General features: G+C 43.9%; 1 protein-coding gene across 1 annotated transcript in view; it reads left to right on the top strand.

Annotated features, from left to right (window-relative positions):
- The window catches only part of LOC139414382 (growth/differentiation factor 11-like), a 35835-nt gene extending 10619 nt beyond the window's left edge, over positions 1–25216 (top strand). The window contains exons 2-3 of the mRNA XM_071162294.1: positions 8018–8391; positions 24836–25216. Of these exons, the coding sequence (XP_071018395.1) occupies positions 8018–8391; positions 24836–25216 (755 nt within the window). The remainder of the gene's footprint in view (positions 1–8017; positions 8392–24835) is intronic.

Raw genomic sequence — 25216 nt, 5'->3', positions numbered from 1 at the left:
CAGAGTGCCTTCATACAAATAGGACTGGAGAGGTTGGATGTGGTGTCTCCATCAAATATTCCATCAACTTAATTTACATTCTCAATGTGCCTCCTATCAGACCAAGCAGAAGGCTCCATTGTGAACTGTGCATAACAAAGCAATGGGATTGTCTGTTTGCCATCTTTCAATCTAATGTCAGCCTAGTTGTTTTGTGTCTGGTTCGGGGACACTCTCTCTGAGGTCAGCTCATATGGTGAAATGTCTCTGATGTGTTGTTGTGTTTTGCAACACAGCATATGGTGTGAATAATATAGCCTACACTCTTCACTCTGTGTAAAACATATATACTGTGTGTGGTCATCACGTTCATTCTTCTCTTGCCATATTCACGCAGCACCACCTGGTAGTATTACTGCCAACCATTAAAACATGGCATGCTTTGAAATGGCCTCAGAGGTATTTGAATGAACAGATGACAATGGTGAATAAACCCTTACACTTTATAAGTGTTCCCTTACATGAACACATAGGGCGCCTCGGGCTAGCATTGGAAAACATGTACCCAGGGAGTGGGCCAGATGTTCAGTAGTCCCACCTGCAGACCTGCTGTGCCTTGGCAGTTAAAACTCATGTGCTACATATGCTCCCATCACACCGTAGGGAAATAAGCTGCGACAGTAATGAAGCAGAGCAGCACTCCACACTGCAGTAGTGGAAACAGGAGAGAAGAACAAAACAGGCACATGTCCAATAGGAAAAACACTGCTCACACTCACATGTATGCATCCTTCTTGGTTGTCTTTGTAACCAGAAGTAGGTGAAGGTTGATATCTCAGTCAGCAATTGAATTGTGTTTCTGAGATGAGGTAGGTAGGAGGGACCTGATGAGAGAGGGGTTGTCATTGCACCAGTAGGTGGTGCTGTATGCAAAACCTGCGCTTGTGCCCCCAGGTTTGGATAAAGGGGTAAAGGTACTGGGGGATTGGGGAGGGGTCTTCTGTTATAAAGAAATGGGTACAGGAAATGAAGACACATAAATGTTACTACACCCCACGGGCAGGAAAATACTAAACTCTTTTCATCAGTAATATTTCCTGGCAGCGGGGATTGAGCTATTTCAGGTCAGGGCTTAAAATCCCCTTGGTTTTGAGTGATCTTTACAAGCCTCCCTCATTTAATATGGGTGGAAAGTTCTGCCAAGATATATGGCATAATTAGGCTGCAGGTATGCACGTTTCACTGAGTTCCCCTCCATTTTATTCCCATTCACTCTCTATGAAGGCACAAATTGATATTACCCATCGATGCTCTCATTGTTTAGCATGATGTAGCTCATATGTTGTGCATGTGTGTTTAATAACTTCCTGTTATATGGCACTAAATTTAGCATGACCAGCAGAAACCTGCATCTCAGATTACGTAGGAAACTGTAGGTCTTATTGCAGGCAACACATTAGAGAAAGTGATTTGCCAAAGCATCTCAAACTGGTTGCTTCAAGTGAGTCTTTCAATTCAGCTGTTGTTTAGTTGTTCATGTGGATAAAAGAAAGTGCGGAAAGGCATTGTCATAGTTTCATCATTCACTATGCAGCAGAAAAACAACAACAAATAGTAATCTCAAGTAAACCCGGGGAAAACTGCAGAATCATTCATTCCCGGTTTGGTGCTGATGAGCAAACACAACAACACGTTAATTGCTGTGACCCCAGCAACCTACCAAAAGGAACATTGACATATTGTTTGTCCAGCGTGAGACACTGTTTAATTTACACTCACTAATGACTGGCCCTCATAATACAGGCTGAAGGACCTTGGCACTCATTCAATGTTCCTCTGGACTCTTCTAATGGATATGGTTTTATCTTTACCTCATTGAATTCATATCCCTCTATGCATGCCGGCTAAATCAATTACAACACTTTGGTAAACAAATCACCATTGGCTGCTAAAACCCTGCCCCAAACACAACAAAAACAAATTGCGGCTGAGTAAGCTGAGTTATATATCTTTGAAATATCAAATGGGTGTGAATAGGTGAAAGGACTGTTGTGGAGAAAAACATATATTACCATCGCCATAGGGTCGACCTTGACCTTCAAACTCAATTTGGCTATTAGGACTGCCCCTCCCCAGCACCCCGGGATGTAAAAGGCTGACGGTTTTGACCCCTGATCCCATTTCTTAACTAGGCCGAGGTGCCAAAATGACCTTTTGACCCAGGAAGCCTTTGCAGGTTGCCTGAGCAACCTCCGATTTAACAATGATTGACAGGTCCCTGCGCTTTCTGTTTAAAATGAGGCAGCAACACACTTCTCAGCAGAGAACAATGAGCGGGAACACAAGCCTCCATTCAGCTCAGTCTAGATCATTAACACTCTCGGCTGTCTGCTTCAAAACCAAACTACCAGCAGTCTACCAACTGGTGAATTCAGTGGAAAGTTGCTGTCAATGTTGAATGTATAGTACCTCATTGATAATATTTGGCTCCATTTAAATGTAAGTACTGGATTTAGGAAGGGGCCCTTCAATGCATTGAAATAAATATGTCAACAGAATAAATGCATTTTTTTAAATATGCATGCCTCCTTTAAAAACAACGTGCTTCCATTTATGGACGACAGGTACCCTAGTGGTTAGAGCGCTGGACTAATAAGCGAAAGGTTGCAAGATCGATTATCCCGAGCTGACAAGGTACAAATCTGTTCTGACCCTGAAGAAGGCAGTTAACCCACTGTTCCTAGGCCACCATTGAAAATAGGAAAAAATGTGTACCTTGTCAGCTCGGGGATATGAAGTTGCAACCTTTCGGTTACTAGTCCAACGCTCTAACCACTAGGCTACCGCCCCGGTGTTGTTAATAACAAGATTATCTGCTAATAAATCTTGACGGCATACATTTTCACCTAATTCATGATAGACAGAATGCTTTACATTGAAATAGGCATTGGGTGCATGTCATTATTCTTGATGGGCAGTCTATGCAAATGAGTCAGAATGCGAATGACATATGTTGTACACAGCCACAGCCAGTCACATAAGTGGTAGCCTACATCAGTGAAATACTCTGAATGAAGGCCAAGTACTAAGATATGAATAGTCAATGGATATCCAATGGTTTAAAAGCTTCTCTCTTTTCTTTCAAATGTTTTTTTTTTTTGCTTCTGAGACTGCAACAGTAACCATAACTTGTAATTTGGGTGTTACAGAGAGTATGTAATGTCCCCAAATTACTTTATCATACAGCTCAGCTCTACAGAGCCCATTAAAATCTCCACAAATGTTAGTTAATCTAGACTGGTAGTGGCTCCAAAACAGCGAATTATTTCGAACTGATGGCTCCATCATGAGTTTGCTCAGGGGATCTAGTAACCATTTGATGGTTAGTGCTGCTTAGATGAGAGTCAGCTGTTTTCCTGCCTCTTCTAACTCCCCCTCACTCCTCCTGCCTGTGATTTTGGTGGCAGCTGTGCAGAGATCGGTTTTGACCTGTGAACCCCACATTAGGCGGGATCTCCATGCTGCATCAGACATTTACTGATGTAAACCAATGGCAGCTCTTGGATTTGGAGAGTGGAGAGCTTATATCATTAGGTGATATAAGTCAGTTGCAAAATGTTAAATCGACCCTAGCCACTTCTCCCTAGGCACCGTGTAGAACTGAAAGGATTGGATAGGTATAAAGCAATGCGATAATACCTCCCGTGCTCCACAATGATATCTGATATCTTCATTATGACGTCTGGCAAATCCACTCATTAGATTTAGAGGCTTCGTTTGACCAGTCCTCTTAGTTAGCTGTAACATTTACTACATTTTGTAGTCTCTCAAATGTTTCTTTGAAGTTGTTTTTTCTCATCTTAAAGTATGAAAGATATTGACAACATACACAAAAAAAGGTTTAACCCTTAATTAACTAGGCAAGTCAGTTAAGAACAAATTCTTATTGGCAATGATGGCCTACCAAAAGGTAAAAAGCCTCCTACTGGGCCTGGGATTAAAAATAAAAACGAATAGGACATAAAACACATCACGACAAGAGAGACACCACAACACTACATAAATAGAGACCTAAGACAACAACATGTCATGTGTTGCTGCCATGCTAACAGCACAACATGGTAGCAGAACAAAACATGGTGCAAACAGTATTGGGCACAGACAACAGCACAAAGACAAAGGTAGAGACATCAAGCGAAGCAGCCACAACTGTCAGTAAGTGAACATGATTGAGTCTTTGAATGAAGAGAGAACTGTCCAGAGATAAAACTGTCCAGTTCAAGTGTTTTTTTGCAGCTAGTTCCAGTCGCTAGCTGCAGCAAACTGAAAAGAGGAGTGACCCAGGGATGTGTGTACTATGGGGACCTTTAACCTTTAACAGAATGTGAGTGTTGTATGTGGAGGATGAGGGCTGTAGTAAGTATCTCAGATAGGGGGAGTGAGGCCTAACTAAGAGGCTTTTATAAATAAGCATCAACCAGTGGGTCTTGCGACCGTATAGAGTGCAGTGATGTGTCCTATAAGGAGCATTGGTGGCAAATCGAATGGCCAAATGGTAAAGAGCATCTAGCCGCTCGAGGGAACCCATACCTGCAGACGTATAAATTACGTATACGTAATCAAGCATGGGTAGGATAGTCATCTGAATCAGGGTTAGTTTGGCATCTGGGGTTGTAGAGAAGCAATTACAATAGATGAAACTAAGTCTAAATTTAACCTTAGCCTGCAGCTTTGATATGTGCTGAGAGAAGGACAGTGTATCGTCTAGTCATAATCCCAAGTACTTCTATGAGGTGATTACCTCATGCTCTAAACCCTCAGAGGTAGTAACCACACCGGTGGGGAGAGGGGCATTCTTCTTACCAAACCACATTACTTTTGTTTTGGAGGTGTTCAGAACAAGGTTAAGGGCAGAAAGCTTGTTGGACACAAAGAAAGCTTTGTTGTAGAGCGTTTAACACAAAATCCGGTGAGGGGCCAGGTGAGTATAAGACTGTATCATCTGCATATAAATGGATGAGAGAGCTTCCTACTGTCTGAGCTATGTTGTTGATGTAAATTGAGAAGTGTGGGTCCTAGGATCGAGCCTTGGGGTACTCCCTTGATGACAGGCAGTGGCTGAGACAGCAGATGTTCTGACTTTATACATTGCACCCCTCAGAGACACCAATACTCCTTAGCCAGCCCACAAGAATGGAATGGTCTTCCATATAAAAAGCTTTGGCCAAATCAATAAAAATAGAGCACAACACTGCTTAGAATCAAAAGCAATGGTGACATAATTTAGGAGCTTTAAGGTTTCAGTGACATATCCATAACCTGAGCGAAAACCAGATTGCATACCAGAGAGAATAGTATAGACATCAAGAAAGCCAGTCAGTTGATTATTGACAAAGGACACACTGAGGCTGCCTTCCAAGCAGTGGGAACCTCCCCAGAGAGGAGAGACAGGCTTGGGGATGATAGGGGCAGCAAACTTAAAGAAGAAAGGATCTAAACCATCTGACCCAGATGTTTTTTGGGGGTTAATTTTAAGGAGCTCCTTTAGCACCTTCGACTAAGTGAATGCCTGCAGAGAGAAGCTTTGTAGCGGGGCAGGGGAAAAAGAGGTAGTCAGTCGCATTAGAAGGGGTGGGAGATGAGAAAATGTTGGATGGGCAATGAGGCATGGCTGAGTCAAATAGGAATCCTGACTTAATGACGTGGTGATTAAAGAGCTCAGCCATGTGCTCCTTGTTAGTAACAACCACATCATCAACATTAAGGGACATGGGCAGCTGTGAGGAAGAGGGTTTATTCTCCATGTCTTTAAGTAACTAACTTTGGCCTTCCGGATAGCCTGAGTGCACTTATTTCTCATTTGCCTGAACGAGAGCCAGTCATCCTGAGTATGCGTGTGCTGAGCCTTTCGCCAAATATAATTATTGAGGTGGAGTAACTGCCAAATCACAGTCGAACCAGGGGCTGAACCTGTTTTTAATTCTCATTTTCTTTATGGAGGCGTGTTTGTTAACAATACCACTGAAAATAGCAAAAAAGAAGGTCCAAGCGTCTTCGACAGAGGGGATCAAGCTTCTATACCAATTCTAAACCAGGTCATGAAGTAAGGCTTGCTCATTAAAGTTTTTTTAACAAGCGCCTATGACAAATCAAGACAAGTCGTTTCACTGAGCAGCCATTACGAATACAGGCTGTAAAACAGTGATCACTAAGGTCATTACAGAAAACACCAGACTGATACCTATCAGGATTATTTGTGAGGATAACGTCAAGGAGAGTATCCTTTTCTGGGTGTTTGGAGTCGTACCTTGTGGGATTGGTAATAATCTGAGAATTTTAGGGAGTCCCATTGCTTTAGGACTTGGTCAGGGGGTTTAAGCATGTCCCAGTTTAGGTCACCTAGCGGGACAAATTCAGACTTAGTGTAAGGGGCCAGGAGAGAATTTAGGGTACAGGCCAGTGATGATGGTGGATGATAACACCCAGCCAACAAAAAGCTATTTGAAAGTTTAGTGCTTAAAACCAGCAAATGAAATTGTTTGGGGACAGACTTGGCAGAGACAACCGAGCACTGAAAGTGTTCCTTGGTAAAGTTTGCCACTGCACCACTTTTGGATGATCGCTCTTGCCGAAAAAGGTTATAACCAGAAAGGTTAACATCAGTGTTCAAAACACTCTTCCTTAACCACGTCTCATTAATGACCAACACATCTGGATTGGAGCTGTGGACCCACACTTTCAATTGATACATTTTAGGTAATAAGCTTCTTGTGTTAATGTGCAGAAAACCCAGGCTTTTACGAGAGCAGAAATCTGTGAAACAGATATCAGAGGACAAGTCAGAATTGGGGCCAGAGTGTCTATGTACATTTGAAGATATCATCAGCAGTAATGCAATCAGGCCACGGCAGAGGACAAGGAGAGCACTGCAGTGTTTTTTAATGACATTTGAATGTGCATTAGATGGAAACAAGATAATATTGTACAGCAATTTCATCAGGTAACATGTATACAAAGCCGGCAGGAGGTGGCTAGAATGGGATGGGAGGGCAAGAGTCCGTGTAACCAATAGAGTCAAGAGTCCCGAGCATGGGGCCAAACAGTCTGTCCCACGGTTGGGTAAACAAGCACGTTCACAGTCAACAAGGCACGCAGGAGTCATGAGGCAAATAGCATAAAACAAGAAAAAATATAACGACTTGGGGCTAGCCATTGTAAGTTCAAAGAGTCACTCGCCCCAACAAGATAACTTGAGAGAGTAGCTCTCTGAGTCCAGTAGGCTATAAAAGTATGCAATAAAATAAATAGTAGGCCTATACTAGTTAATTCAAGCATTTCTGAGCATTACTAAGCTCACGTAATAAGCTTTAAGTTAATTAGCCTACCTAAAATTCTGATCAGTAGGCGGGAAAGGGGGGGGGGGGGGGGGGGGTGGCGGGGGTATCTGTACCAGACAAGCCAAGGCAGGCGGTGATCAGATCGCCAGGTGGAATCCAAGCAGCAGTGCAGCAGGCAACGGGAGTAGGTTTCACACCCACTTGGGAGAAGCTTTTTTCTGGAGGCAGATACAATTTGAAAAAAATGCAAGAGAACGGTCACAATGTATTATTCCAGGTTAGGCATAATTTTGGTTTTGGCCACTAGATGGCAGCAGTGTATGTGCAAAGTTTTAGACTGATCCAATGAACCATTTAATTTAAAATGTTGTATCAAGTCTGCCCAAATGTGCCTAATTGGTTTATTGATACATTTTCAAGTTCATAACTGTGCACTCTCCTCAAACAATAGCATGGTATTATTTCACTGTAATAGCTACTGTAAATTGGACAATGCTTTTTGTAGTTAGATTAACAAGAATTAAGCTTTCTGTCCATATCAGATATGTCTATGTCCTGGGAAATGTTCTTGTTGCTTACAACCTCATGCTAATCATATTAGCCTACGTTAGCACATCCGTCCCGTGGGGGGACACTGATCCTGTAGAGGTTTTAAACCTTTAGTAATGTAGAAACCCTGTCTGTCTTTCTCTATCCCACAGCGGAGCCCTTGGTGCAGGTGGACGGCAAGCCCAGCTGCTGCTTCTTTAAGTTCAGCCCCAAACTCATGTTCACCAAGGTGCTGAAGGCTCAGCTGTGGGTGTACCTTCGGCCGCTGCAGCAGACTTCCACCGTCTACCTGCAGATCCTCAGGCTGAAGCCTGTCACGGAGCAGGGCAGCCGCCACATCCGCATCCGCTCATTGAAGATCGAGCTCAATTCACGTGTGGGCCACTGGCAGAGTATCGACTTCAAGCACGTGCTGCAGAACTGGTTCAAGCAGCCGCACACCAACTGGGGAATTGACATCAATGCCTTCGACGAGAGCGGCAACGACCTGGCAGTGACCTCGCTGAGACCAGGGGAGGAAGGGCTGGTAAGGACCCTCAGACCTGTCGCAGCCTTACACACTGACACTTTGTCAACTAATCTGTCCTCGTTTCCTGGCATCCTCTCTCCACACCTCCTATTCAAAATGCATTGGAGAAGTAGGTCCAAAGGGAGGTACCTTGGACCTTCTCCTCCAATACGGTTGAGAATTATGCAGGGAGATAGGATGCAAGGAATTGAGGAAAGACCACTTGAGATACAGTTGAAGTTTACATACACCTTAGCCAAATACATTTAAACTCAGTTTTTCACAATTTCTGACATTTCATCATAGTAAAGATTCCCTTCCCTGTCTTAGGTCAGTTAGGATCACCACTTTATTTTTAGAATGTGAAATGTCAGAATAATAGTAGAGAGAATGATTTATTTCAGCTTTTATTTGTTTTAACACATTCCCAGTGGGTCAGAAGTTTACATACACTCAATTAGTATTTGGTACCTTTGCATTTAAATTGTTTAACTTGGGTCAATTGTTTTGGGTAGCCTTCCACAAGATTCCCACAATAAGTTGAGTGAATTTTGGCCCATTCCTCCTAACAGAGCTGGTGCAACTGAGTCAGGTTTGTAGGCCTCCTTGCTCACACACGCTTTTTCAGTTCTGCCCACAAATTTTCTATGGGATTGATGTCAGGGCTTTGTGATGGCCACTCCAATACCTTGACCTTGTTGTCCTTAAGCCATATTGCCACAACTTTGGAAGTAGGCTTGGGGTCATTGTCCATTTGGAAGACCCATTTGCGACCAAGCTTTAATTTTCTGACTGATGTCTTGAGATGTTGCTTCAATATATCAACATAATTGCACCAGTCCCTCCTGCAGCAAAGCCCCCCCACAACATGATGCTGCCACCCCCGTGCTTCACGGTTGGGAAAGTGTTCTTCGGCTTGCAAGCCTCCCTCTTTTTCCGCCAAACATAACGATGGTGATTATGGTCAAACAGTTCTATTTGTGTTTCATCAGACCAGAGGACATTTCTCCAAAAAGTACAATCTTTGTCCCCATGTGCAGTTGCAAACCGTAGTCTGGCTTTTTTTATGGTGGTTTTGGAGCAGTGGCTTCTTCCTCGTGGAGCGGTATGTCAATTATAGGACTCGTTTTACTGTGGATCTAGATACATTTGTACCCGTTTCCTCCAGCATCTTCACAGGGTCCTTTACTGTTGTTCAGGGATTGATTTGCACTTTTCACACCAAAGTATGTTTATCTCTAGGAGACAGAACGCGTCTCCTTCCTGAGTGGTATGACGGCCGCGTGGTCCCATGGTGTTTATACTTCCGTACTATTGTTTGTACAGATGAACGTGGTACCTTCAGGTGTTTGGAAATTGCTCCTATGGATGAACCAGACTTGTGGAGGTCTACAATTTTTTTTTTCTGAAGTCTTGGCTGATTTCTTTTGATTTCCCCATGATGTCAAGCAAAGAGGCACTGAGTTTGAAGGTAGGCCTTGAAATACATCCACAGGTACACCTCCAATTAGCCTATCAGAAGCTTCTAAGCCATGACACCATTTTCTGGAATTTTCCATGCTGTTTAAAGGCACAGTCAATTTAGTGTATTTAAACTCCTGACCCACTGGAATTGTGATACAGTGAAATAATCTGCCTATAAACAATTGTTGGAAATATTACTTGATGTCCTAACCGATTTGCCAAAACTATGGTTTGTTAACAAGAAATTTGTGGAGTGGTTGAAAAACGAGTTTTAATGATTCCAACCTAAGTGTATGTAAACTTCCGACTTCAACTGTAGTTATTGCCGTTTGTGTTTATTAGGGATCCCCATTAGCTGATACTCTTGCTGGGGTCTAAAAACATTAAGGCACTTACATCACACATAAAACAAAAGATAACAGTACATCATATAACATTATTGCACCACTACATAAAGTGTATAATACCACCATACAATATTTCAATGTACGTGTGTGCTAGCTTATGTATGCGTGTGTTTGTACCTGTGTGTGTGTCTCTTCACAGTCCCCACTGTTCCATTTTTATCTGTTTTTACCTGATGTGGAATAGAGTTCCATGTAGTCATGGCTCTATGTAGTACTGTGCACCTCCCATAGTCTGTTATGGACTTGGGGATTGTGAAGAGACATGTCTGGCATGTCTTGTGGGGTACGCATAGGTGTCTGAGCTGTGTGCTATTAGTTTAAACAGAAAGCTCAGTGCATTCAGCTTGTCAACACTTCTTACAAAACAAGTAGAGATGAAATCAATCTCTCCACTTTGAGCCATGAGAGATTGACATGCATGTCTTAATGTTAGCTCCCTGTTTACATTTAAGGGCCAGCCGTGCTACCCTGTTCTGTGCCAAGTGTAAGCCAATTAACCATCCCTCTGTGGTGAACAGACATTTTAGCTACTGTTGTATTAACATGTTTTGACCATGACAGTTTACAATCCAGGGTTACTCCAAGCAGTTTAGTCACCTCAACTTGCTAAATTTCCACATCATTCATTACAAGATTTAGTTGAGGTTTAGGGAAATATTTTGTCCCAAATACTTAAAATTCCTCAAAGCGAGTGGCATGTCATTAGAGATTCAAAAAAGGGGCCTAAACAGCTGCCCTGGGGAATTCCTGATTCGACCTGGATTATGTTGGAGAGGCTTCCATTAAATAACACCCCCTGTGTTCTGTTAGACAGGTAACTCTTTATCCACAGTATAGTGGATGGGTGTAAAGCCATAACATACGTTTTTCCAGCAGCAGACTGATGTCAAAAGCCGCACTGAAGTCTAAATCTTTTCATCAATTTGTTTCAGCCAATCAGTGTAAGTGTTGTGCTTGTTGAATGTCCTTCCCAAAAGTTTACTACGGGTTGGTAACTGGTTGATTGGATGGCTATTTAAGCCAGTAAAGGGGCTTTACTATTCTTAGGTAGCATAATTACTTTTGCTTCCCTCCAAGCCTGAGGGCACACTTTCTAGTAGGCTTAAATTGAAGATATGACAAGTATGAGTTGCAATATCGTCCGCTATTATCCGCAGTAATATTCCATCCAAGTTGTCAGACCCCGGTGGCTTGTCATTGTTGATAGACAATTTCTTCACCTCTTCCACACAGAATTCAAAATTACGATGCTTGTCTTTCATAATATGGTCAGTTATACTTGGATGTATAGTGTGTGCGTTTGTTGCTGGCATGTCATGCCTAGGTTTGCAAATATTTGTTTATTACTTTTACCCCTTTTCTCAATTTCGTGGTATCCAATTGATAGTTAGTCTCTCATCGCTGCAACTCCCTTACGGACTTGGGAGAGGCGAAGGTCGAGAGCCATGCGTCCTCCGAAACACGACCCTGCGATGCCACGCTACTTTTGACATAAGCTGACACGGAAGCCAGCCGCACCAATGTGACGGAGGATACACTATCCAACTGACGACAGAGTTTAGCTTGCAGGTGCCTGGCCCGCCACAAGGAGTTGCTAGAGTACGATGAGACATGGGAATCCCGGCCGGCCAAACCCTCCCCTAACCCGGACAATGCTGGGCCAATTGTGCACCACTTCATGGGTCTCCTGGAACCAGAGGCTGTAGTGACACCGCAGCACTGATGTGCTGCCCCACTCAGGAGTGGAAGTTTGCTAATCTTGCCAATTCATTTTTTTTAAAGTAGTTGGCAATATCAGTGGGTTGTGTGATGGATGAGCAATCTAATTCAATGAATGATGCAGCTGAGTTTGCCCAAAATGTAATTGAAGGTGCTTTTTTTAGTCAGTTTAGTCACACGATTTCTCAATTTGCAGTGTTTTCCCAATCGGTTGTGCAGCCAGACTTATTTGCCATTCCTTTTGCCTCTTCCCTTTCAACCATACAATTTCTCAATTCCTCATCAATCCAAGGGGATTTAACAGTTTGCAGTAATTTTCTTAAATGGGTGCATGCTTATTAGTAACTGGAATAAGCAATTTCATAAGTGTCAAGTGCAGCATCTGGTTGCACCTCATGACATAACAGAGCAGAAAATATTGTTTACATCAACATAGGAATCACTACAAAATGTATTGAATTCTCTCTTATACACTATATTTATCAGGTATGAAGGGAAGACCCAGATCAACAATAGTTTAATGTTCCAAACAGGGGCATGCAATAGACAGGTCAAGGCAGGCAGGGGTCAGAAAACCAGAGGTGGGACAGCAGGCAGGCTCAGGGTAAGGCAGAGATCGGTAATCCAGAGAGTGGTCAGGCAGGCAGGCTCGGGGCCAAAACCGGGAGGGCAAGAAAAGAGACTGGGGAAAAAAGCAGGCGCTGAAACACAAACTGCTGGTTGACTTGAACAAACAAGACAAATTGGCACAGAGACAGAAAACACAGGTATAAATACACAGGGGATAATGGGGAAGATGGGTGACACCTGGAGGGGGGTGGAGACAATCACAAAGACTGGTGAAACAGATCAGGATCTGACAATATTAGGCTCAGCCTTTGGAACTTTGATATGGCTACTATATTGTGATTGCTACAGCCGATGGCTTTGGATACTGCTTTAAAGCAAATTTCAGTAGCATTAGTAAAGATGTTGATGATTACATGTTGATGATTTCATTCCTGTGCAGTTTGTAACTACGCTTGTAGGTTGACTGATAACCTGAACCAGGTTGCAGGCACTGGTTACATTTTGAAGCTTTTTCTTGAGTGGGCAGTGTGATGAAATCCAGTAAATATTTAAAATCACCCAGAAAATGTACTTCTGTTGAAATCACATATCAAGCATTTCACACACATTATCCAGACTGTTAGCACTTGGTGGTCTATAGCAAGAATGGGCTTTAGGTGAGGCAGATGAACCTGTAGACATATTACTTCAACAGTATTTAACATGAGATTCTCTCTAATCTTTACAGGAATGTGGTTCTGAATATAGACCGCAACACTTCACCCATTGGCATTTCTGTCTTGTCTGTAGATGTTAAAGCCATGTATTGCTACCACTGTATCAAAGGTATTATCCAAGTGAGTTTCAGAAATATAATATTAATGTCATCTTTTACAAGCAAGTTATTGATTTCATGGAACTTGTTTCATAGCCCACGTTAACAGATGTAGCCTATTTTTAGAATTTTTCTGGGATGCTTGTTTTTATTGCTTTACTGGGAAGCTTATCAGAAGTAGTCATGACAATGTTATTTATATTTGAGCTGATAGTGCAGGGTGAGCTGCACACAGTGGACTTCCTAGTAGGGCACACCGCGTCCGTGGTATTAGTAAAACTCTGGTTTATAGGCACATACAATAGCTGTAGGATCAACAGAGATATTCAGGGCAGTTAGAGGGACATAAATTAAGTTACTTACATTGTGTCTGCCAACACCCCTGGGACAATGTACATTAGCAGCAGCACTACAACAACTTAGCGACAACGGTAGGGATCATCTGAGCTGGGCTTGGGTCATTTGTCTCAACGCAGCCTTGAAATGTGTGGACAGGTGATTTGGATGGACTCCGTCATTCCTGTAGAGCATCTTCTGTTTCCATAAACTGTCAAAGTGATCTATGAAAGTGATTCCAACAGAGCTAGCGTAATCTTTTAGCCAGGTGTGTAATGCCAGTAGCCAGTAAATATTTCACACCCACGGTCCAATGATGGTACCGGACCTGAAATAATTGGCCGCTTTTTATAAATCTTTCACTGCTAGAATCAGTTCTTTAAAATACATTTTCAGCAGTTCCGAGCTAGTCCTCCTAATATCGTTTGACCCCACATAGACTACGACAGCATCAGCTCCCGGCATCTGTCATAGAACGGTCGAAAGCAGCCTTGTAATATCCTGTACTTGTGCTCTAGGATAGCACAGGATTTTTGCCCCAGGAACCATGATGTTTCTTACCATAGAACTGCCAATGATGACAGCTGGTGCAATGGCTGAGGAGGTCCAGCCGTTGTTTCGCCTCAAGTGGTATCGAAAACGCCTCGAGGACCGAAGGGCGGTGGGGCCAGCTGTAGTATCCACCATGGATGGTGAATTGGCCAGAGTCTTGGACAGCCTCACGGTCTGATGAGGGTGAAAGCTCTGAGGATCTGAACCCGAGGTAGAAGCCACCGGAGAGGGGAACAGAACAGAGGACGAAGGCGCAGGTACCTCTGGATACGATCTCGAATCGGAAGCACCCAGGGAAGAAGGTGCTGGAACCTCTGGATCCAGGACGGCGAAGCTATTTCTGGTCTGTGTCCGCTCCGGGCTTAACATCTCCAAGGAGGCCCCCGTTGCCAGAGGACGCTGTTTTCGACTTCCACGGCAGGTGACATATTTCCATGGCTGATTGATAGGATCGAGAACAGGAACATACACCAAGTCATCAAGGAACATCCTACTAGCTCCATTCTCCAGGGAAGGGGGGACCCCTTCGGGGAGGGATACCTGCAGAGTACCGGCCAGTCGGCTGCGGAGATCTGACACGGTGGCAACACTTCCACGAGGCCAGAGCGGCGTCTGGCTACTGGGGTGGAAAAGAAAGGTAGGCAGGTGTGGATTCTCCTGTAGCTTGTGCAGGTTCGCTATTTGTTTGCTGAGAGTAGCCACTTTACCCCTGTAGTTCTCTGCAAGCAAACAGTTGCTACATTGTAAGTCATGGCAGTCCACATTGTCTCAGAATAAAGCAAAATAAACACAGATCCTGCAGTTTTTAAAATGTTTGTTAGTGTCCTCCATTTGAGGCTCCAGGCTAGTTAAGCCACCCGAGCCTACATGTCTCTCGTCTTGACAGGGAATTCTCAACTTATCCGAGAGAGAACCACACTGGTATTAAAAAACGTCAGGCCAAGGTAAGCCTACACAATTAATATAATTTGTTTTTACAATGACGATGTGAAAAATGAATGGCGGTTTAGAGTTTTATAACTCAGGCTAGCAAAACACGTTTCATCAACAACACAGTGTGTTGATGGAGTGATTTGGTTTGTTAAAATTAGATTGACCCATCCAATGGTTGTTTCTGACCATTAAAACAAACAACAAATTCACCTCTTTTCTTGGATAAAAAAGTATCCAAGACTTGGTATTGTCTACTCAAATATAGCTTAGCATTAGCATCGTTAAGGGCAACTCAAGCCAATGCCAGCAAACAAGTTATTTTACATGACAATTTAAAGTAACAGTTTACTTGAATGATGCAAAATCCAGCCTGCAAACTGTCTTTATAGAACTCGCCACCTTGTAGTCCTAAAAAAACAATTTTTCTCTGGTTCGTTAAGCCATTCATATTGGGAAAATTAATGGGGAAAGAATAGGGTTTTGGAATAATTGCCGAAAAGGTCTGCGAATAACAGGCTTATGAAATCTTATACATTTTGTTCTATGAGATATCACTCAGTTAACATGACCTTTTATGCATTATGAAGCCTTTATGTGCATGTTTATTTTATTACATAAAAGCTTCAAAATTCACAAAAAGTGACATTAGCTGTTGAACAAAACATATAAAAAAGCCCATGTTTACCACGGACCTTATTTTCAGCGTTTATCAAATAACCCTACAAAAATGACATGAATTTCCCCATAGGCTTTGTTCAACGAACCATGGCATAGTGCCTACAAAAACCATTACGATTGCTCTCTATAATACCCAATCCTTTTATCAATGCAAAACATTTTTCATTATCTGATGTGCATTATGCATCTGAAGTCAGCTTTACTATTCATAAACTGTCCGTACAGTTTGCTGCTATAACAGGTTTCACTCTTCTGGGAAGGCTTTCCACTAGATGTTAGAACATTGCTGCGGGGACTTGCTTCCATTGAGCCACAGGAGCATTAGTGAGGTCGGGCCCTGATGGTGGGCGATTAGGCCTGGCTTGCAGTTGTTACATTACAGCCTTATTCTAAAATGTATTAAATTATACCCCATAATGACAAAGCAAAAATAGGTTTAGAAATGTGTGCTAATTTATTACAAATAAAAAAATGAAATACATTTACATAAGTATTCAGACCCTATACTCAGTACATTTTTGAAGCACCTTTGGCAGCAAATACAGCATAGTCTTCTTGGGTACAACACTACAATCTTGGCACACCTGTATGTGGGGAGTTTCTCCCATTCTTCTCTGCAGATCCTCTCAAGCGCTGTCAGGTATTTTCAGGTCTCTCCAGAGATGTTCGATCAGGTTCAAGTCCGGTCTCTGACTTGGCCACTCAAGGATATTCATGGAGTGTTTCCCATGCTTGTTCAATGAACCATTAACAATTAATGAACATGCACCTGTGGAACGGTCATTAAGACAATAACAGCTTACAGACGGTAGGCAATTAAGGTCACAGTTATGACAGTTAGGACACGAAAGAGGCCTTTCCACTGACTCTGAAAAACACCAAAATAAATATGCCCAGGGTCCCTGCTCATCTTCGTGAACGTGCCTTAGGCATGCTGCAAGGAGGCATGAGGACTGCAGATGTGGCCAGGGCAATAAATTGCAATGTCCGTACTGTGAGACGCCTAAGACAGTGCTACAGGGAGACAGGACGGACACTGATCATCCTCGCAGTGGCAGACCACGTGTAACAACACCTGCACAGGATTGGTACATCCAAACATCACACATGCGGGACAGGTACAGGATGGCAACAACTGCCCGAGTTACACCAGCAACGCACAATCCCTCCATCAGTGCTCAGACTGTCCGCTATAGGCTGAGAGAGGCTGGACTGAGTGCTTGTAGGCCTGTTGTAAGGCAGGTCCTCACCAGACATCACCAGCAACAACGTTGCCTATGGGCACAAACCCACTGTCGCCGGACCAGACAGGACTGGCAAAAAGTGCTCTTCACTGACAAGTCGTGGTTTTGTCTCACCAGGGGTGATGGTTGGATTCGCGTTTATTGTCGAAGGAATGAGCGTTACACCGAGGCCTGTACTCTGGAGCGGGATCGATTTGGAGGTGGAGGGTCCATCATGGTCTGGGGCGGTGTGTCACAGCATCATCTGACTGAGCTTGTTGTCATTGCAGGCAATCTCAACGCTGTGCATTACAGGGAAGACATCCTCCACCCTCATGTGGTACCCTTCCTGCAGGCTCATCCTGACATGACCCTCCAGCATGACAATGCCACCAGCCATACTGCTCGTTCTGTGCGTGATTTCCTGCAGGACCGGAATGTCAGTGCTCTGCCAGCGAAGAGCCCGGATCTCAATCCCATTGAGCACGTCTGGGACCTATTGGATCGGAAGGTGAGGGCTAGGGCCATTCCCCCTAGAAATGTCTGGGAACTTGCAGGTGCCTTGGTGGAAGAGTGGGGTAACCTCTCACAGCAATAACTGGCAAATCTGGTGCAGTCCATGAGGAGGAGATGCACTGCAGTACTTAATGCAGATGGTGGCCACACCAGATACTGACTTTTGATTTTGACCCCCACCCCCCCTTTGTTCAGGGACACATTATTAAATGTATGTTAGCCACATGTCTGTGGAACTTGTTCAGTTTGTCTCAGTTGTTGAATCTTATGTTCATACAAATATTTACACATGTTAAGTTTGCTGAAAATAAAAGCAGTTGATAGTGAGAGGACATTTTTTGCTGAGTTTAGAAAAGTGCCTTTCTAAATCATGTCCCAATCAATTGAATTTACCACAGGTGGACTCCAAGTTGTATAAACATCTCAAGGATAATCAATGGAAACAGGATGCACCTGAGATCAATTTTGAGTCTTACAGCAAAGGGTCTGAATACTTATGTAACTAAGGTATTACATTTTTTTTATTTGTAATAAATTAACATTTCTAAACCTGTTTTCACTTTGTCATTATGGGGTATTGTGTGTAGGTTGCTCAGGATTTTTATTTATTGAATCTATTTTAGAATAAGGCTGTAACGTAACAAAATGTGGAAAAAGTCAAGGGGTCTGAATACTTTCCGAATGCACAGAACAAAAATATAAACGCAACAATTTCATTGATTTTACTGAGTTATAGTTCATATGAAATCAGTCAATTTAAATAAATTCATTAGCCACTAATCTATGGATTTCACATGACTGGGAATACAGATACGCATCTGTTGGTCACAGAAACCTTGAAATGGGGCTCACAATGGGCCTCAGGATCTCGTCACGGTACTTTAGTGTGTTCAAATTGCCATCGACAAAATGCAATTGAGTTGGTTAGCTTATGCCTGCTCATACCATAACCCCACCTCTGTTCACAACGTTGACATCAGCAACCCGCTCGCCCACATGACGCCATACACATGGTCTGCAGTTGTGACGCTGGTTGGACGTACTGCCAAATTCTCTAAAACGACGTTGGAGGCGGCTTATGGTAGAGAAATTAACATTAAATTCTCTGGCAACAGCTCTGGTGGACATTCCTGCATTCAGCATGCCAATTGCATGCTCCTTCAAAACTTATCTGTGGCATTGTGTTGTGTGACAAAACTGCACATTTTAGTGTCCACAGCTCAAGCTGCACCTTTTTATTTATTTAACTAGTCAGTTAAGTCAGTTAAGAACAAATTCTTATTTTCAATGACGGCCTAGTGGGTTAACTGCCTGTTCAGGGGCAGAACGACAGATTTGTACCTTGTCAGCTCGGGGATTTGAACTTGCAACCTTCCGGTTATTTGCCCAACGCTCTAACCACTAGGCTACCCTGCCGCACCCGTGTAATGATCATGCTGAAAGTTGCATAAACACACAAGATTATAAAAAAATAGCCATGGACTTTAAGTTGGAAGTGTTTGTGGAAAACTCTACATGGGAGATGCTAGATAAATGTACGAAGGCGAATCAGCTCGTCATTGCAAAGCATTATGACATAAAAGTTGCACATGCTGATTCAAAAGCTGTAATCTTTGGTGGAGGAGGAAATCTGTCCGGAGAGGGGGGATGATGAAATATGTCCTAAAGATGGTAGAGTACACCCCATAGATGTCACCTGCAAGAGGTAGAACTAAAAGCAAAATGGGGGCTTGTGAGCTTGAGCATAAGGAAAATGAAAGCGACTGTGAAGAGATTGAAGCAACAGAAATATGAGTTTCAGCACAAGGAAAGGGAACAGGAATGTGAGCATGCCATTCGACTAAGAGATAGATCTGGAAGCATTTAGAATCCAGGCAGGCCATCCTGCACCCTCGGTAGAGTTTGATCTTGGTCGGAACAGCCGACATGTACCGCCTTTCAATGAAAAGGAGGTGGACGTATATTTTACTTATATTTTATTTTACGGATTGCCACTTCCCTAAAATGTCCGCGAGACATTTAGTCACTGCTCCTCCAACGTGTTCTTGTTGGAAAAGAAAGTGTACGCCACTTTCTCTTGACCAAGTTCAGATTTTGATACTGTTAAAACCTTGATGATTTAAAGACACTCATACTTCTCGAGCAGTTCAAGAATTGCCTTCACAAAAGGGTTGCTACCTACATTTGAGCACAAGGATCTCGCTCTTGAGAAAGCTGCAGTCCTTGCAGATGAGTTGTGTTGGCACATAAAACTACCTTGATAAACAAAGCACCCAGTAGTTATACCTACGCAAAATCCAGAAGAGTCACCTACCGCGAGGTATCAATCCTTTTTTACAGTGCACGATGATCGGCAGAAAACTGGTTTTTCGTATATCCGCCAGTTTGTCATTATTTCGGTGAGAAAGGACACATTGTCCTAAATGAGTGAGAAAAATACATTTTTTTTTGTATTTATTATGGATCTCCATTAGCTGCTGCCAAGGGGCTTTACTATTCTTAGGTAGCTTTTGCTTCCTTCCAGGCCTGAGGGCACACACATTCTAGTAGGCTTAAATTGAAGATATGGCAAGTAGGAGTTGCAATATCGTCCGCTATTATCCTCAGTAATTTTCCATCCAAGTTGTCAGACCCCGGTGACTTGCTGACTCCAACGGAACCAGAAATAAGATGAGATTTGAGTTCCACATTATACAAAGGACCTTCCATGCAACCAATCTCCACGATTTGTCCTAACACACTGTAACCAGTTGCTGAAGTATCAGACAAGGACAAAACACCCTCCAAAATGAAGGGCTGCCCCACTCCAACCCATTAAGTCTCTGGTTGGGACTGGTGTATCTCCTTAACAAGATTTTGGATCCGATGTGAAACCCTTTGTTTCAGATGTGTTCCTGTCTCTGTCGAGTGGCAATGCTGTTAAGCAGCCAGTGAAGATACTGTGACAGCCCAGTCCTTCATTTTGGAGGGTGTTTTGCCTTTGTCTGATACTTCAGCAACTGGTTACAGTGTGTTAGGACAAGGCGCGGAGATTGGTTGCATGGAAGGTCCTTTGTATAATGTGGAACTCAAGTCTGATCTTATTTCTGGTTCCGTTGGAGTGAGGTCTAGCCTACCGGTGAAGGGGTCTCATTCATTTTGAGGTTGTGCCAAAACCTGTCATTTGTAAGGAACACAGAGTAGAGGAACCTAATGGGTTATCAGGAAAGTACCCTAGCATGTTCCCAGCGTGTGCCGTTACACTCGTTATGTCTAAGAAAGTTGCTGGGAGCAAGTTTAGCATTGAGGAGGTTGTCAACGATCCCACCATGGTTGATCTCTCTGAGACATTTATGTGTGATCCTGATTTCGGTAAAACTCCTGAGTTGACCTCTCCTTTGAAAACCCCAAAGGTGAGTGAGTTTGTACAGTTGACACTTACGTCTAGGAAGCATCTGATTGCTGAACAGAGAAACGCAGTTTCCCTCTCCTCTCTTTTTGCTGAGATACATCCAGAGGAGGAGTTTGATTAAGTTTGTGGGGGTTACTTTGACAGAGATGGTGTTCTAATGAGGAAATGGTGTTCTCGCACCACTTCTGGGCAAGACGATTGGCCCAGTGTACCTCAAATTGTCGTTCCAGTTATGCTTCGACAAGAGATACTGAGGTTGACTCACAATAGTAGTATGGCAGGTCATCTTGGGGTCAAAAAGACTGTATCTTGCGTAACTTCTTCTGGCCTGGTCTAAAACATGATGTTGTGTCTTACTGTAAGTCCTGTCACGTTTACCAGCGGATGTGTAAACTGAACCAAACTGCACTGGTTGCACCTTTGCAGCCTATTCCTGCTTTTGACAATCCTTTCCGCAGGGTTCTGGTGGTCTACGTTGGTCCTTCGCCCAAAGCCAAGAGTGGTAACCAGTTTCTCTTAACCATCATGTGTGCTGCCAATCATTTTCCTGAGGCCAATCCACTGAGAAAAATCAAGAGGGGAAAGTTACTATGGATATTGCAGGAGTTTCCCCTTGAAATCAGACATGTCTGTGGTAAGGACAACTTCATTGCTGATAGTCTTTCGAGGGTGGGCAGTCATTACGTTTTATATTCAGCCAATGTATAGCCCTGGCTCATAATTTATTTTGACTACACGCTTTGCCATTTTGGTTGGGCTTGCTCCAAGGGGATGAGAGTTATAGAAATGTATGTGATTTTACCTATGTTTCTCAACTTTAGAGTTTTAGGCAGTAAGATTGTAAAAATAAAATGTATATATAAAATAAGTGGCTGTTTTGTCTTGTATTTAATTGTTCAACAAAAAATAAACAGGCTTTCGTTTTTTCATTTATATTTCGACGTTGGACATTAGCACGTGGGGTGCGCGTGGGTATCACCTTGTTATTCGGAACCTTGTTATTCGGAAGCTGTTTCACCTGTGCTGTCCCAGGTGATATTTAAGAGTGGCTGGCCCATGGCTCCAGTTGGCTTGAGAGATGCGGAGGGTTAACGCTTTTAGTTGGCTCTCCCTAGTTGATTTCTAGATAAAGGATTATTTATCTGATCTTCCCTGTTTCGTTTTGCTCCACCTTTTGGTTTGCTTCCTGTCTTTAAGTTTGGTGTGGGTTTTTATTTAGTTTGCATCTTCTTGGGCAAAGGGGGAACTAACAAAGAGTCACTGACAACAACCAAAATGAAATAGGTGGGGTTTTAGAAAGGTTTCTGAAAGACACTCATGGTGGGTGTCTTAGATCCCAGTTGTTGTTGCTAGTCAACTTTCAGAAACCTTTCAGAAACCTTTCTAAAACCCCACCTATTTCATTTTGGTTGTTGTCAGTGACTCTTTGTTAGTTCCCCCTTCAGTTTGAGCGACAATTTTTGGTTTCCTTGCTGTGGAACATAACACTGTCATGAATGCATATGAAGTGTCATGTGTATGACAGCACTATATAGGCCACATGATTGTTCCCATTAAGCATTACGAAATGGTATCCCACTGGTCATTTCACTTGGGTCAGTTCTTCACAGCACGGCCCAGGGGTTGACTCTGGCCTGTCGGCCAATGAATCCTTGCACAGCAGCAAGCTCTGTTTTCCTTCAGGAGAAGAAAGAAAAGATCAGAGATACAGAGGCCCGTGTACAAAAATAAAACAAAACACAAATCTAAGGACAAGGTTAACCCCCCGATCCTTTGCCCCCTAAAGAAAGCCCTAAACTGACGTGGGTTGACCCTTCTGGCCTATAAGCTTATTTCTTCTGTTGAAAGCGTCACAAAAAACTGTGCTCAAGTCCAGCTGGGTTTTCTGTGGAGAGATGAGGATTTTGTAAAATAAACATGCTTGTCACGTATACTCCCTCTCCAACTCTCGAGGTCGTCAGGCTGCTCATTATTACGCCCGCGAGTCACCATCAGCGCCTCATCAGACTCACCTGGACTCAATCACCTGCTTGATTACCTTCCTTATATATGTCACTCCCTTTGGTTCTTTCCCAAGGTGTTTTTGTTTCTGTTCCGTTGTTTCATGTCTGTACGCTACTCGTGTTTCTTGTTTTATTTATTATTAAAGTCACTCCCTGAACTTGCTTCCCGGCTCCCAGCGTACACATTACAGAATAATGCCTCACCAAAGGGGAGCATCAGGGAGTTTTTTTTTCTGTGACTGTAGGTGACGTTGGGTCCGGGTGCCGCAACCAGGGATGCCTCAGCTGGCTTCCATGCCTCAGCTAGTTCATCAGATTTACAAGACTCGGTTGCCCTGTCAAGTGTCTGTTGCCGTGTTTACTGAGGACGCCTCAGCTAGCTGGTCAGGCTCCCATGCCTTGGCTGGCACGACAGGCATCCCAAGACTCTGTTGGCTCGCCAGGTCCCCGCGCCTCGGCCGGCCTCGCCAGGTCACCTCGCCAGGTCACCTCGCCAGGTCCCCGGGATCATCTCTCTGGTCGGCGTCCTGCAGCTGGAGCCATGCGTCAGGGATGGGGTACTGTCACATATACTTCCCCTCCCGATGCTCAAGGTCATCAGTCTGCTCATTATTACGCACCTGTCACCATCGTTATGTGCATCAGCGCCTCATCAGACTCACCTGGACTCAATCACCTGGCTGAATAGAGGAAGATGATCATCCACGGCAAGATCCCTGGTATGGTGGTAGACAGGTGTGGCTGCTCTTAGGCCCAACGGAAGTCATGCATTCTCATGCACACCCAACTCTGCATTATTTCCACCCAGAACCCTGACTGAGACCTCCTCTGGCAGCAGACTCTCACTCCCCTCTCCCCTCTCCTCTCACTCCCCTCTCCTCTCATTCCCCTCCCCTCTCTTCCCTCTCCCCAGACTCACTCCCCTCCCCTCTCCCCTCTCCCCAGACCCTCACTCCCCTCCCCTCTATCCCCTCTCCCCAGACTCTCACTCCCCTCCCCTCTCCCCAGACTCTCACTCCCCTCCCCTCTCTACAGACTCTCACTCCCCTCCCCTCTCACTCCCCTCTCCCCAGACTCTCACTCCCCTCCCCTCTCCCCAGACTCTCACTCCCCTCCCCTCTCTACAGACTCTCACTCCACTCCCCTCTCACTCCACCACAAAACATCCCACTGGACCTCCATTCTCTTAGTTATTCATTTTAGTCAAACATGTAAAACGGTAATATGAAATGAAGATAGGAGTGAGGCTGAGTGGTAGAAATATATGTGTGTGTGTATATAGACGATTATGAAGGGGGTGTATCTGTGGAGCAGCTTAAGAAATTGATGGTAAACCTTCCCTACATATGTCACTCCCTTTTGGTTCTTTCTCTAGGATTTATTGTTTCTGTTTCATGTCTGTACGCGTGTTTCTTGTTTTGTTCCTTGTTTTATTTATTATTAAAGTCACTCCCTGAACTTGCTTCCCGGCTCCCAGCGTACACGTTACAATGCTGGAGTAAAATATTCACTGCTCTTGCAGTGCCAAAGGGTCAAGGTTATGGTAACTTGCGGATCACCTCAGAGGTCATAGTTCAAGCTAACCATATAGAATGTTGGCATTTCCATTGATGTTAAAAGGTCAGCTTTGCATCAACCGATACTACTCACATCTTCCTCTCAGTACTCTCTTTGAAACCAAAGTTAGTAAGGGGTATTTAGAGTGCATATTTTTTCTTTTTTTTCCAGTGATGTTAATTGGTCCCAGTATCCCAATATTTTTTTTAGAAGCGTTACTCGCCTCACTGTTTTGATTTCTCTTTTAATCACCTCCATTCTACTCCTGTTCCCCCCTCTCCCCCCTCCCCTGACTCCAGCAGCCGTTCCTGGAGGTTAAGGTTCTCGAGACGACCAAACGTTCCCGACGTAACCTGGGACTGGACTGTGACGAGCACTCCACCGAGTCCCGCTGCTGCCGCTACCCGCTGACGGTGGACTTTGAGGCCTTCGGCTGGGACTGGATCATTGCTCCTAAGCGCTATAAGGCCAACTACTGCTCGGGCCAGTGTGAATACATGTTCATGCAGAAGTACCCACACACCCACCTGGTACAACACGCCAACCCCAGAGGCTCAGCAGGGCCCTGCTGCACCCCCACCAAGATGTCACCCATCAACATGCTCTATTTCAATGACAAGCAGCAGATCATCCACGGCAAGATCCCTGGTATGGTGGTAGACAGGTGTGGCTGCTCTTAG

This window comes from Oncorhynchus clarkii, chromosome 7, assembly GCF_045791955.1.
Source record: "Oncorhynchus clarkii lewisi isolate Uvic-CL-2024 chromosome 7, UVic_Ocla_1.0, whole genome shotgun sequence".
Classification (NCBI taxonomy): Eukaryota; Metazoa; Chordata; class Actinopteri; order Salmoniformes; family Salmonidae; genus Oncorhynchus; species Oncorhynchus clarkii.
This window is presented reverse-complemented; position numbering and strand designations above follow the sequence as displayed.